Here is a 14,064-nt window from a genome sequence, read left to right as displayed (position 1 = left end):
TTCAGTCCACAGAGCTTAGGACACGTGCATGAAACACTGCTGTTATACGAGGCTACGTGCATGGAACATTGCTGCCATGCGAGGCTGCAACAGCCAGAAAAACTGGCAGTAGCAGAACATTGCTTAAACATGTGATGAAATTTGATGCAACTGTGATGGTTGCCAACACTTCCGGTTTTTTGGAACAGTGTTTAGAAAGAGGGAATTGAAATTAGGTTGGCAGATAATTTGATTAATAGAGACAATAGGCTTCCTCTTAGCAGGACGTGGAACCTTGTACTATCCCGCATCAATTCAGATCATTCTTCAGTGCGGCTAGTCTAAGTGTTCAAAAATAGCCTCTGAGCATGATATATCATTGCCACCAGTGTTCCACTAAGGGCAGTGCCACTTCCCCAGCTTGGTGGGCAGCAACTGCCGTGGGCAGCACATGCACCGTGTACGATATGGAGGTCTATATAGGATGTTGATTGGCAGCCCTGGCATCAGTTCTCAGTGGGACTCAGCAGCAGAATTATCCTGAAGATGGCGAACAGGTGGATGGCCGAAATATTGAATTTAATTGATTTTAGGATTAGGCAGAGAAGCTGAAGAGACTTTGCAATTGCTGTATCCTTAGTAACTATTCATCGGGAGAGCAATATTGACAGAAAGGGGGTTCCTGAAGTGTGCTGGTAAAATCATGAGAAAGAACAATTTTGTGGTTTGAATAATCAACCAGCTAAAACGTTATTTTAGGTAAATTGCACATTTTTGTAACTGGAAAAATTAGGGCAATGAAACTATGGTATTGGATACAGAAAGAAGTAAATTTTAAGATTTGATCATTCTGGAAGACGAAAATTTTGCATACAAATATATTTTGAAATATATAGTTTTTGGAAAAAGTAGGACATTTGTTGAATGGAAGAGAATGAGGGCTTTTAAATTATCTATATGGAAACAACTCTTTGCTCATTGTAAACTTTGCCTTCATCTTGTCTCCTTGCACAACAAATCAAGAATATTTCTTTAGAAAAAATATTTCCAAGAGAACTAACTTTAATATTGTCATGAGCAATTGTGAAACTATACAGTGAATAACAAAGTTTTTGTTACTCGCTGAGTGCTGATCATTCTGAACACAAGTAAAATTGCCCATATCACAGTAAGTATTTGTTGCTAAACATATTATAGTGGGGATACTGAGTCACAGTCAGGCAAAAAAAAAAGATTGCTAAACACATAAGCTTTTGGTTAAAAGGCCTTCTTCTGAATTAGACAACACACACACACACACACACACACACACACACACACACACACACACACACACACATTCATGCAAATACAACTCACACACACATGACCACTATCTCTTGCTGTTGAGGCCAGATGTGGCTTTCTTCTGCAGATGCGTTTTCTATGGCTAAGCGGATAAGCATCAGACTATGAATCCAAAGTTCCAGGATTCATTCCTCAATCAGTCTTATGTTTTTTCCCCAATTATTAGTTCTTTCACCTCTGACAAGTTTTGTGATCATGTTATAGTATTAGGGGAATATCTCAACTTACGATTTCAACTAACAAGGTAGATACTGTGGGAGTTGAATGATTATCGCACGTAGTAGGGACAAGGAAAAAGGTGAAATTTATCTAAATGCTTTATCCAAAAATTCTCTTTAGCAGTCCCTCAGTGAACTAACTTGACAAGGTAACATCTAATATGTCCCACCTATAAACAGATCTGAACTTTTGACTCATTTAACATGGAGCAGGGAATCAGTGGGTATAATATCGTTATTACATCACTGACTACAGTTCTAAATAGGAATGCAAAGCAAGGTGGGAAGATATTTGTGCTTAGTGTCAAAAGAAATAGTTTATGACTACTGATCAGATAACAAAAAATATTGCCATCTCAGAACATGAAAATGTGGAGTATAAATGGACAAAGTGCAAGAGTTCTCTTCACCATGGATTTAAATGTAGTGAAAGTATCATCAACAAACAAACAGAACGACAAAATTAATGTTGCACCATGTATGAAGTGCTTAATGACTTCAAAATTAAAATTTTATCTACTTATTTGACAAAAAGTTCTAATAAGATTTCATGTGTTAAAAAAGTAAATGGATCAAAGTCATTAGTCCAGACTCTCAGTGACCATAATGACATTGGAGTCGAGTATGACAGCGAGAAGGGCAAACGACTAAATACCTCTTTTTGAAGTAGTTTCACTGAGAAAAATGATACTGCAGATTCCTCTTTAAAATTATTGCATGAACATTAGAATGACAGGTATTAAAGTAAGTGATGATGGGATAGAAAAAGTTGAAACCATGCAGCAGAGGAAAGGTGGTTCAACCTGATGGGATACCCATATGATTCTACACAGTGTGTATGTGAAAGAATTTGCTTCTTTTCTAGCAGCCTACTGTATGCCACCAGAGAAACAAAGGACTCCGACTGATTGAAAAAATACATAGGTCATTTCCATTTTCAATAAGGACTGTCGAACAGATGCACACAGCTTAAAACCCACATGTCATTCTGTTGTAGAATTTTTGAACATGTTTTATGCCTGCATATTATGAGGGAGAGACAGGTAATATACAATATGTAAAAGAGCCAAGAGAGAATAATAAAAGTCGATGACCAAGAACGAAGTGGTTGGATTAAAAAGGGTATAAGACAGACTTTCGCCTCTACTGTTCAGTCTGTACATGGAACAAGCAATGATGGCATTAAAAGAAAGGTTCAGGAATGGAATTAAATTTCAAGGTGAAAGGATATAAATGATATGATTTGCTGATGATATTGCTATCCTGAGTCAAAGGATGTTGCTATCCTGAGTGAAAGTGAAGAAGAATTACATGATTTGCTGAATGGAATGAACGGTCTAATGAGTACAAACTAGGGACTGAGGGTAAATCGAAGAAAGATGAAGGTAATGAGAAGTACCAGAAATGAGAACAGTGAGAAATTTAATATCAGGATTGATGGTCATGAAGTAGATGAACTGAAGGAATAATTCTACTGCCTACACAGCAAAATAACCAATGACAGATGGAGCAAGGAGAACATCAAAATCAGACAGCACTGGCAAAAAGGCCATTCCTAGCCAAGGGAAGTCTACTAGTGTCAAACATAGGCCTTAATTTGACGAAGAAATTCCTGAGAATGTACATTTGGAGTACAGCATTGTATGATAGTGAAACATGGACTGGAACAAAAGAGAATTGAAGCATTTGAAATGTGGTGCTATGGATGAAAGTTGAAAATTAGGTGGACTGATAAGCTGAGGAATGAGGAGGTTCTGCGCAAAATCAGAGAGGAAAGGAATATGTGGAAAACACTGTCAAGGAAGAGGGACAAGATGAGAGGACATCTGTTTAGAAGATTTCAGGGCATGACTTCCATGGTACTAGAGGGATCTGTAGCAGGCAAAAATTGTAGAGAAAGACAGAGATTGGAATACGTCCATCAAATAATTGAGGACTAAGGTTGTAAGTGATAGTTTAGGATGAAGAAATTGGCACAGGAGGAAAATTCTTGGTGGGCCACATCAAACCTGACTGGTGACTTAAAAAAATGTGACCTTTCTGAAAATTGAAAATTTCCCCTGTAGGAATCAACATGTATTCTGCTAACAATGATGAAGTGAAACCGATCTTCCTCTGTTTGTCTGTGAGACCCTGAAGGCTGCAGATAGCAGCTCACAGGTTGATCCTCATTTGATAAAGTTCTAAACAGTTGTCTAATGAGCAAATTATATGCTTATGAAATATCAGGTGTGGCTGAGTGTTGAAGTGCCAGATAAAGGATCCACAGGTCTTGGGTTCCATCCTGGTCAGTCCTAGAATTTTCATCTATCACTTATCACTTCTTTCACTCCAAGTTTAGTGAGAAAACGATCAGAAAAGCCTTTAAAATTATGGTTCAACTTTCCAAGAGACAACGTTCTTAATTCACGGCATGTATATCCATTCTTACAGGCACAAAAGCAAAGGAATTCTAGACATATCATGACTTTTATCAACTCCTTTTTCTTTTGTTCCTCTCTCTCTCTCTCTCTCTCTCTCTCTCTCTCTCTCTCCCTCTCCCTCTCCCTCTCCCTCTCTCTCTCTCTCTCTCTCTCTCTCTCTCTCTCTCTCTCTCTCTCTCTCTCTTTCTCCCTCTAGAAACCTAAATAATGTTTCTGAAATGTGCCAAATTTGAAATGCTTATATGATCATATTTACAGTAATGAAGTACCAAAAATTTCTCTCAACTCAGTTTCTATTAGGACTGCATTCCACATTTCTAAATAAAAATGGTTTATTAATAGATGATGCTCATTTTTGCCATTTATACAAAATTTGTGGCACAGATCATTTAACATAACTGCAGATGTGGAGTAGTGTATTGCATTTGTTTGAAAGTTGGAATAAACTGCTACTGGAGTAATGCTTATGAACACTCTTGTCACTTGTCAAATTCCTTGAAATTTCTTAAAAATTTACCAGTTACAGCAATCTTTCCCTAAACATTCCAGTCCTTATTACCAATGTGACATTCTTTAAATTGTATGGTTAGGTGTTTTGATGTGTGGATTCAAGTGGCCAATATACAGATTCCCTTAATGTTAAATTGAATTGTAGCTCCTCAGAAACCATTGAGATGTGAGCACATTTGTATATGTTTTCCCCTTCTGGACCAGCCATATTATTAAATCTGAACATATGTCTGTTTCCTTCTGAAAGACCCTACACACACATTCGGAATATTGTCTGTTTAATGGTGTTCTAAATTTTCAGGTTATAATGTATTTTGCGTATCACAAGCATAATTAATACACTAATCCATATGGATATAAAACTGATAACTGTATCATAATTACATTGCAGCTGGTGCCGAGATACTGCAGCCCACACTCTGTGCAGTAAATGCGGCAGATTTGGCACTCATGGGAAAGTGCATAACAGCGCTGACATGGGATCGTTAGTATGGTTTCCTCTTCCAGAACATGTTATGGATAACAATCTCACTGACCCTCCACGGTGTCATATGCTTGATAATAAATCTCTTGGTATCGAAAGAAATGTTGCTGAGCAATTGGTTTCTCTAGTCTCTGCATTCAGGTAGGTTTTATAACATTGTTTTAGTAATAAGCTCATCTGTTGTTCCTGTAACATGCTTCCATATCAGTAAAGAAACAAATGTAAATTGATGACAGAGAGTTGTAAAGTTTAAAAATAATACGTAATGGATGAGAGTTTTAAAAAAATATATGTTACAGTTTTCAAATTATGAGGCAAATTGTATGCAATACACAATCACATATTTCTAAATACTCCTTCAAGACATGTTTTAATGGCTCATTTCCTCTTCTTCATATGAATAACAAAATTTCATCTGATAACTCAGGTGACTACAACATAGATAGCCAAAAACATATGATACACATAATAACTTACATTTATTTGTAGTTTAATTTTAAAATCCTAATGTTATCTTCATAAACTCTGGTAATGTGAAGTTCTGGTAGAATGTAAATAATTTAAGAGTAAAGGTATCAACTCACTGAAGAGTAGAGGTCATGATTTGTCCATTTTATTTACTTATTTTATTTAAAATTGAGAGCAAAATAATATCTCATTTTGTTCACAAGACTGAAAACTATGGGAAGGAAAATGTAGGCAAAAATATTAATGAATAATAAGAAATAGGTGACACAGATATAAAATACAATATAATTACAAAGGCTGGACAACACAGACTTACCTTTTTGCTGCTACAAATGTGCTTTCTGCATTCTGTGCTGAGGCAGCTTTTCTTATGGCTAGACTGATCGCCAAATGCTGGTGCCTGTGCTGAAAGATGGCTTTCCAGCCAATATAAAATATTTATTATCCAATTTTTCAAAAACTGAGAGATGAAAAAAATTTACCTTTGCGCATCTTACAGTGTGATACCTTCGCTTGATAAAGAACTGAATTTCTTTTTTTATCCTTTGTATTTATTTTATTTAAAATTGAGAGCAAAAAATTATCTCATTTTGTTCACAAGTTATTGGGTTTTATATCTAACAGACGATAGGTGTGGCGCACCCAGTTCCATCTATGTGGACTTGATGGCTGCTATGAAATACTTATCACCCATTGAAAAAGAAAGTTTAAAAATTTTATTTTTGCTCATCTTACAAACTGATGTCTCTGCTTCATAAAGGACTGAATTTAATTTGTTGTATGCCATAATTACTGTGCTGCATCAACGTAAGCAAAACATTGCATGGAATTTTAAAGATTTTGCAGAGGTAAAAACACATTGGGTAAACTCTGTATGTGGTCGATTTTAGTTCATACATTGCAGGGATTGATGTGTAGATAAGATACTGAAGTTATACTTAAAGTTGAGCGCAGAGGAATATCTCATTTCATTTTGAAATACTGGGTTTTCTAACCAAAAGACAGTTACACGTGATGCGCCCATTCACATCCATTAGACACACTGTCCAGCAAGTGCAGTGATGTGGATGTTCCCTGCTGTTTTGGGGTTGCATTATGTTGGGGCTAACATATGCCGCTAGTGGTCATGAAAGGCACCATAATGGCTGTACAATACATAAATGCCATCCTCCGACTTGTAGTGCAACCATATCAGCAGCATATTGGTGAAGCATTCGTCTTCATGGATGGCAATTCGCCCACCATTGTGCACATCTAGTGAATGACTTCCTGCAGGATAATGACATTGCTTGACTAGAGTGGCCACCGTGTTCTCCAGACATGAACCCTGTCGGACATGCCTGGAATAGATTGGAAAGAGCTCTTTATGGATGATGTGACCCACCAACTACTCTGAGGGATCTACGCTGAATCGCCATTGAGGAGTGGGACAATCTGAACCAACAGTGCCTTGATGAACTTGTGGATGGTATGCCACGACGAATACAGGCATGCATCAATGCAAGAGGATGCGCTACTGAGTATTATAGGTGCTGGTGTGTACAGCAATCTGGACCACCACCTCTGAAGGTCTTGCTTTATGGTGGGACAACATGCAATGTGTGGTTTTCATGAGCAATAAAAAGGTCAGAAAGGAAGTTCATGTTGATCTCTATTCCAGGTTTCTGTACGCGTTCAGGAACTCTCGGAACCGAGATGATGCAAAACTTTTCTTGTTGTGTGTATTTGGCAAAACTTTTATTGTTGTGTGTATTTGGCATGCTGATGAATTATTTGTGAGAATTGTGCATTTTTGATCCATCTGATGTACTGGTCTGTAAGTACTGACTATGACTTTGATGTATATAATATATAATTCAGAGACGTTTCGTTCTTTTTGTCTGTGTACGCTACTTACATCTTCCTGTTGTTGTTTAGTATTTCAGTGATGATGGTTATAAAAACCAAAACAGGTAGAGAATGAAGTTGAATGTGTACAGCAGACAGCTATGACCACGCTTTTCCTCAGATTTGTAGCAAGTTACCTATGTAAAGTATTAACTCTTGAAGAAACAATAATAACCTGGAGAATGGGGAAGGTTGAGGTTTCATGGGGTAAGCAAGACATAAGAAAAGGAGGAAAAGAAGGCAAACAGGAATTTGAGGCTGAAATGAAGTCAGTGGAATGTAGTTGGAGGGGTGGGGGGTAGGGGTGGGGGGCTTGAAGGGTATGTTGCAGAGATATTTTCCACCAGAAGAATTGGAGAGGGAAGCAGGAAAGGGGGAGGGGGTTCCAAATGAAATGGACTTTTTTTTTTAACATAGTAACTACATAGCACGATTTTTAAAAGCACTTACTTGATGCTACTAGTAACTAGTTAGTTTTCAGTTCCTGCTCTGCCGTAGTAAGGAGTGTGGTTTTCCAGCAATAAAATTATTCTTTTGATTATGAGCATCTGTGAAAAGTCTTATTTCTAGAGAATATGTCAGTTTAAAGATCGGTCTTTATTACATAGTTTTAAGTCCTAAAAAAATATTTAATTGTGTTTTCATGTTTTTGAGGTTTCACCATGGGCAAATTAAAAAAAATAAAATAATAAATAAATAAAATCAGATTTAGCCACCTTCTTATACACCAACATCCCTCACGCCAGTGACATTACCACTATCAGATACTACCTTTCCAAATGTCCATCAGACTTGAAACCCACTATCTGATTTCTTATACAATTTACTAATGACATCCTGACACACAACTACTTTTGCTTTGAAGGGAAGGTGAAGGTGTACAAACAAATCTGTGCCACAGCCATGGGCAAGTCTCACTCCTATGCTAACCTTTTTATAGACCATCATGAGGAAATTTTCCCACCCTCTCAAAACCCCAAACCTCCTGGTTCAGTTCAGGTTCAATGATGATATCTTCATTATCTGGTGTCAGGGCCAAGACTGCATTCCTCATTCTTTCACAACCTCAACACCTTCCCTCCCATCTGCTTCACCTGATCCTCCTCAACACAGCCTCCTCAAAGGGCACTGATCTCCACCTCTCAGATTGCTCTGTCCACATTAAATCCCCCAACCACCAACAGTGCCTGCTTTTAGACAACTGCCATCCCTTCTACGCAAGGTGTCCATCAGGATGAATGGCCACTAGAAAATTGATGCCATGAACAAAAGTTGGCCACATGCGGGCACAACATGCAGATGAGTATAACATGCTGTGTTTCAGTGCCTGCTTCACAATCCAGGCCACCTGTATGCTTCCCACCACCAGGTTCTCTGAACTACACAGATGAGAGTTATCTTTTGCTCCTGTCATCATCTTGGTCTCAACCTTCTGTAACTAACTGCCCCCACACCCTCCCCCAACAGTTTCCCCCTTCTCCATCCTATCAACCTCTCTTCATTCACGTCACCTTCAGTGTGTTCACTCCCCACCAGCTTTGATACCCATGCATCACCTGCCTAGCCTTTGCACCTGCCATCCCTCTTTCCAGCATTCCTACCAGGCATCCCAGCTGCCCTTCTTCAAGCTGCTAGCCATCCACCCCAAGCCTCTCTTCCTGTCTCCTGCCTCTCTCTCTCTCTCTCTCTCTCTCTCTCTCTCTCTCTCTCTAGCCACCCCACCTGACACAGCCCCATCCCAAACTCTAAAAGTTAGCAAGTATAATTCTTTTTTTGCGTATGCCTATTGATGTCTCAACGCTTCTGTTTTATGGCGGGTGGTCACCTTTGCTTTAAAAGTATGTAAAGAAATGAAATTTATGTTTCACCTCAATTTATTTCAGTTAGATTTAGCATCGTAATATGTTACAGTAGCATTACATGTGTGCTTGCTTTTCTGCTGCTAAAGCCATTTAGCTCTATAGCCACTTGTCAGTTGAGCACCCTAACTGTAAAGTGTGCATAAAATAAAACATGACACTGTTGGCTGTGGATAATGGCAGAATCAGCATCAATAGAATTCCTGTGGTATGGACATGTCTCAAGTCAGTAACAACTTTAATTAGCAAACAGTACTGTTTGGAGTAGCATTTTACATTATGATTTGTAGCAATAAGATTTCAGTTTTGAATACCAAAAATCATTTAAGTGATTGTTACTTCTGTGTGTCACCCTTGCTTTTTTATAGATACTGTTTGCAACAGTTTTGTTTTATATGCTGTCTTCTCTGTGAAAGTAGTGCATGTGGGAGGTAGGCATCATTTACGTCTGCTCTCAGCACCCCGTTCACAAAGTGCCAAGCTGTACTGTCTAATTAGTATACATTTTTTCCATTGTGTTATAGTGTGTTTACAGTTGGTATGCTGTGCTAATAAATAGTTGCAGAACAGAATATCTTCACCACTGGAAAAGCAAGCACACATGTAGTGCAGTATCAACACACACTACCACCAAACAATGATCCACGAGTGTCATGGGTGTCATTACTTCCAAGAAAAAATTGTTGTAGAATTGTTTATACTTTTGCATATATCTATTTCCAATTTTCTTTGTGAAGAACAAAAACTAAGTGTCTTGAAAATAGGAAGGATTTCTAGAAATTAATGTCTACTATTAACATGGGATATTTTTCGGTTACTTGCGCCCAGACCTGTTCATGCGGAAGCATTTGCAGTGTGACCTCAAACATTCAGGCAGGTAAAACCATTAGAAGCCAACTATACCTTTTTGAAGAACAAATCTGACATGGTTTATCAGTTCATGGGGAAAAATTAGCAAAGCCACAGGAAATTGATTAAGGCTAGATGAAAAGGCACTCCACTAAGGGAAAAAATGACAAAGGCTGACTTCCAGAACATGGGAAGATATAACTGAAATCACAGACATCTTTGACAACAGAAGTGGTGTCAGCAACATATTATATTTTGGGGAGAGGGGGGAGACAGTAACAAAGCGTGAATGGTGTGCCCCCCCCCCTCCCCCCCAATAAAAAAAGAAAGAAAAAGAAAACAAATTGGATCCTCCGCCTGACTGCCACTGAAGATGCATGACAGAAGATAAATAATATTTATTCAGTTGTGCACAGATATAATCTCAAAAACAATGATACAGGTTGATTCAGAGAAATGGAAAATTGAAGGGAAAAAAAAGTGTTATGAAAAGAATGCTTTTAAGTAAATTTACTTATGTCATTTAATAGTTAAAAAAAAAAAACATGTAATATAAGAACGCATAAAGTAAATTTATTTCTTGAAAATGACATCTTGCAGGTGAGCTCCATTTGTGTACAAACGTTCCTGCAGTCTTTTGAAGTGTGCATGGTTCAAAGTAATGTTTCAGTAGGACATTCAGAAACTACTTTTTGGGTCTTACTTAGTTTTCAGTTCTTCTGCTGAAACAGGCTGATTGCAATACACTTTGCTTTTAAGATGGCCTCACAAGAAGAAATCCCACACTGACAAATTGGGGATCTGGGAAACCACAGCATGTCATCTTTTCTTGAAATTAAATGATAGCCATACAGTTTGCGTATAGCAGCCATCAATATTTGCTGTATGCTGCGCCTCACACTACTGACATTGGTCCATCTTACTGAAACCAGCCACTGTCAGCAATTTGTGTAAATGTCTGTAGTTTTAGCACAGCAAATATTTTGAGCACTGTAGCATAATAATCCTATGTCACTGTAATAGTGAGGCGAATCTTGTTCTCAAAAGAATAAGGGCCTGTTATGCCATACGATGACACAGCACACCACATGATAACTTTGTTGCCGTGCAGTGGACATTTGTCTATGTGAGAAAGATTATCTTCTGCCCATTAACAAATATTTTGTATGCTAATAAATCCATTAAGATGTTAAGAAATCCATAAAGATGGAAATAGCCTTCCCCCAACATCCACAGATTGCTAAGAATTTCATTGTCATCGTTTATTCTTATCAATCATTCATTCACACATCTATCGCGCCACATTCCATAACAATTGTTTAAATTTTTTATTCTCTACAGCTTGTATAGATGTTAATGGAAGTCATTTCTTTGAACACTTGAACTATGCAACTGCAAAGGCAAAGCACGGTGACTGATTGAATAATGTAGTCTGCTTATGGCAGCAGCACAAATAGCTTTGATAATTGTCAAACAGTTGGCCTATATCATGGAGTACGCTATTCCATTGTTTGAACTTGTTTACTCAAAATTACATATCCACTGCTTAAATTCATGTGCTGATGGAAAGTGATAATGGCATCATAAATTATAGTCATAGCAATCCTTTCTCCATGCAGGCTCCAGATTCGCATTGTTTTTATAAAAATACTTTGCGAACTACTCCTAGTACCCATATTAACTAAATGACAAGATGGGTTTGGTTGCTTGGGGGAAGAGACCAAACAGTGATGTCATTGGTCTCATCGGATTAGGGAAGGATGGGGAAGGAAGTCGGCCGTGCCCTTTCAAAGGAACCATCCCGGCATTTGCCTGGAGCAATTTAGGGAAATCACAGAAAACCTAAATCAGGATGGCCGGATGCGGGATTGAACTGTTGCCCTCCCGAATGTGAGTCCAGTGTGGACAAGAGGGCACGAGCTGGTTTCTATATGGTACTCTGCACTAACAATCACTCAGGGCTACCAACACAAATTTCAAAATTTCCCACTTCTCTGTATCACCGTGTATAACATTATTAGCAGCTATAAATCAACAGGTCCATAACACTGAATATGATATGTTTCATAATAGCCCAATGTATGTCACTTATTAACATACTCTGGTACATCATGTGTGCAAATAACTTTCAAAATTACATCACATTTAGATTGCTAATCATAATATCATGGTGATAATACAGTATATGATAAATTGAATAAAAAATAAGTAAAATAAGTATTATAATTTATTCAAATGTTGTCTTTTTCAAGGTACAAGGAACTCAGCTGGGTTCTTGAATGGTCCAAGTTGTATACACTATGTGTCGATTACATGAATACGAAGGACATAAGAAGAGAGAAGAATACTGAACTCAAATTTCTTAAGATGGACTACCCTTTGTACAGGTGTCTTCGAGAAGACAAAAAAATAGTAGCAGTCAAAAGAAAGAAAAGTGATGAACAGTGTACTGACTCAGATAATGAAAAGGTGAAATATAGGTGTGATCAAGAAAGAAAGAAGATGAATATCAGCACTTACTGTTTCTATAAATCAAGAATAGATGTTATAGATGACATTCTTTCCAGCAACAATATAACACCATTTTCTCCAGAAGTGTGTGACATGTTTGACGTAGAAGATACAGCTACTGGCTTTGCAAGACTGTGCAAAATTCGCAGAGCAATGGTAAACCTGTATGAAAAAAATCCAGAAGACATATTCTCTTATTTTAAAACAAAAATAAAATATTTGAGAGAAAAATATGAAATTGATGTCCAGGATTTTGTAGTGTGTTAATGTTATCTTGTCATTGTTACACTATTACAGAATGATAAGAATGTGCCTGTGTTTTGTGCCAAGTAAGATTTAAGATTGTCATGTCATATCATCTGTAAAGTTTCATTTACATTTTTATACTTTCTGGCAAGTCAGTAATGATATTTTTGACATATATAACACAGTTGTATGTGAGCATTATTACTAATAACTCAAGAATGCAGGCTAGTCCTCTCATGTTTCTTTAATTTCTGCTGTATAGGTTAAGAGTGGAAACACTCAACAAAGGTTTGAGATTACAGCCAGGTGTCATTTACTTCCAAGCACCTGCATTTTACCTTCAGATGAGTTGACTCATCTGCTCAGAAGTAGTCCAACAATCCTGAAACTTGATGAATTTTTGGCATTGCACAATTTAATATAGGTAGAAAACTTAAAAGATCTATAATTGTGCCAAAGTAGTCATATCTATATTTTGCATATTACCTTGCAGTTCATTATAATGTAAAATTTGTAATACAATATTTATTTACTTTTACAATTATATTTCACTCATAATATTGTTACAATTCCATCCTGGATTTTCCATTGTTTGATTCACATTATTTACAATTATTTTACACAAATATGTCCTGAAAGTACGGTATAATTGTTGTTACATGAGTAAGTATTAATGAAAAAGCAATGGAAATAAGGAGTAGATAATATGGGATGAAGGAATGAGAGGGACAAACTAGGGGCAAGAAAGACATTGTTCAAACATCGAAAATGGTGCTGAGTGAGACTCAGAAATGGGTGAAAGTATTGACATAGTTGGTGAAAGGTGATCATAAATGCATACGGAGAGCAGAAGTGACAGAAAAAGATAAGAGAGAATAGTTAAATATGCTTCTTCTTTTTAATCTTAAGTATTTGCTCTGCTCCTTCACAGAATCACATCCAGCATGTCTGGAACTAGTTTCTGTTTTCTTTGACTCTTACTACCTTACAACTATTGCACATTGCATCTCTGTGAGTTAGAATGAAATTATATGTCTCTTGTTAGTTGTTTGTTCATTCACAGATCATTTTACAATGATAGTAGACGTGTCATCATAGAGCAACAATAAATCATAACTGATTTATACATGCAAACACACAATTTCTGACAGGCCTAGTTTTTGCAAGTATTTATACATTATGTTCAATTCCCTTTTATACATATTCAAAGCTATTTTAAAGAACAGTTGACAGCAGCCACTGCTTGGAGTGCGGAGTTGAGAGGAGCACAGATGCACCACAGT

At 37.3% G+C, this 14,064-nt stretch overlaps 1 protein-coding gene across 6 annotated transcripts in view; it reads left to right on the top strand.

Moving 5' to 3' along the window:
• LOC126291728 (uncharacterized) overlaps positions 1 to 13,355 on the top strand; it is a 200,238-nt gene extending 186,883 nt beyond the window's left edge. For 4 of the 6 annotated variants that reach the window (XM_049985397.1, XM_049985400.1, XM_049985395.1 and 1 more), the window contains 2 exons: positions 4,869 to 5,102; positions 12,277 to 13,355. In XM_049985397.1, the coding sequence (XP_049841354.1) occupies positions 4,869 to 5,102; positions 12,277 to 12,802 (760 nt within the window). In that variant the 3' untranslated portion in view covers positions 12,803 to 13,355. The remainder of the gene's footprint in view (positions 1 to 4,868; positions 5,103 to 12,276) is intronic. The other 2 variants (XM_049985398.1, XM_049985396.1) reach the window with 2 other exon arrangements.
• The last annotated feature ends 709 nt before the right edge of the window (positions 13,356 to 14,064 follow it).

Source organism: Schistocerca gregaria, chromosome 9 (assembly GCF_023897955.1).
Source record: "Schistocerca gregaria isolate iqSchGreg1 chromosome 9, iqSchGreg1.2, whole genome shotgun sequence".
NCBI classification, from domain to species: Eukaryota; Metazoa; Arthropoda; class Insecta; order Orthoptera; family Acrididae; genus Schistocerca; species Schistocerca gregaria.
Note: the sequence above shows the minus strand (reverse complement) of the source record. Positions and strands in the feature narration are given on the sequence as shown.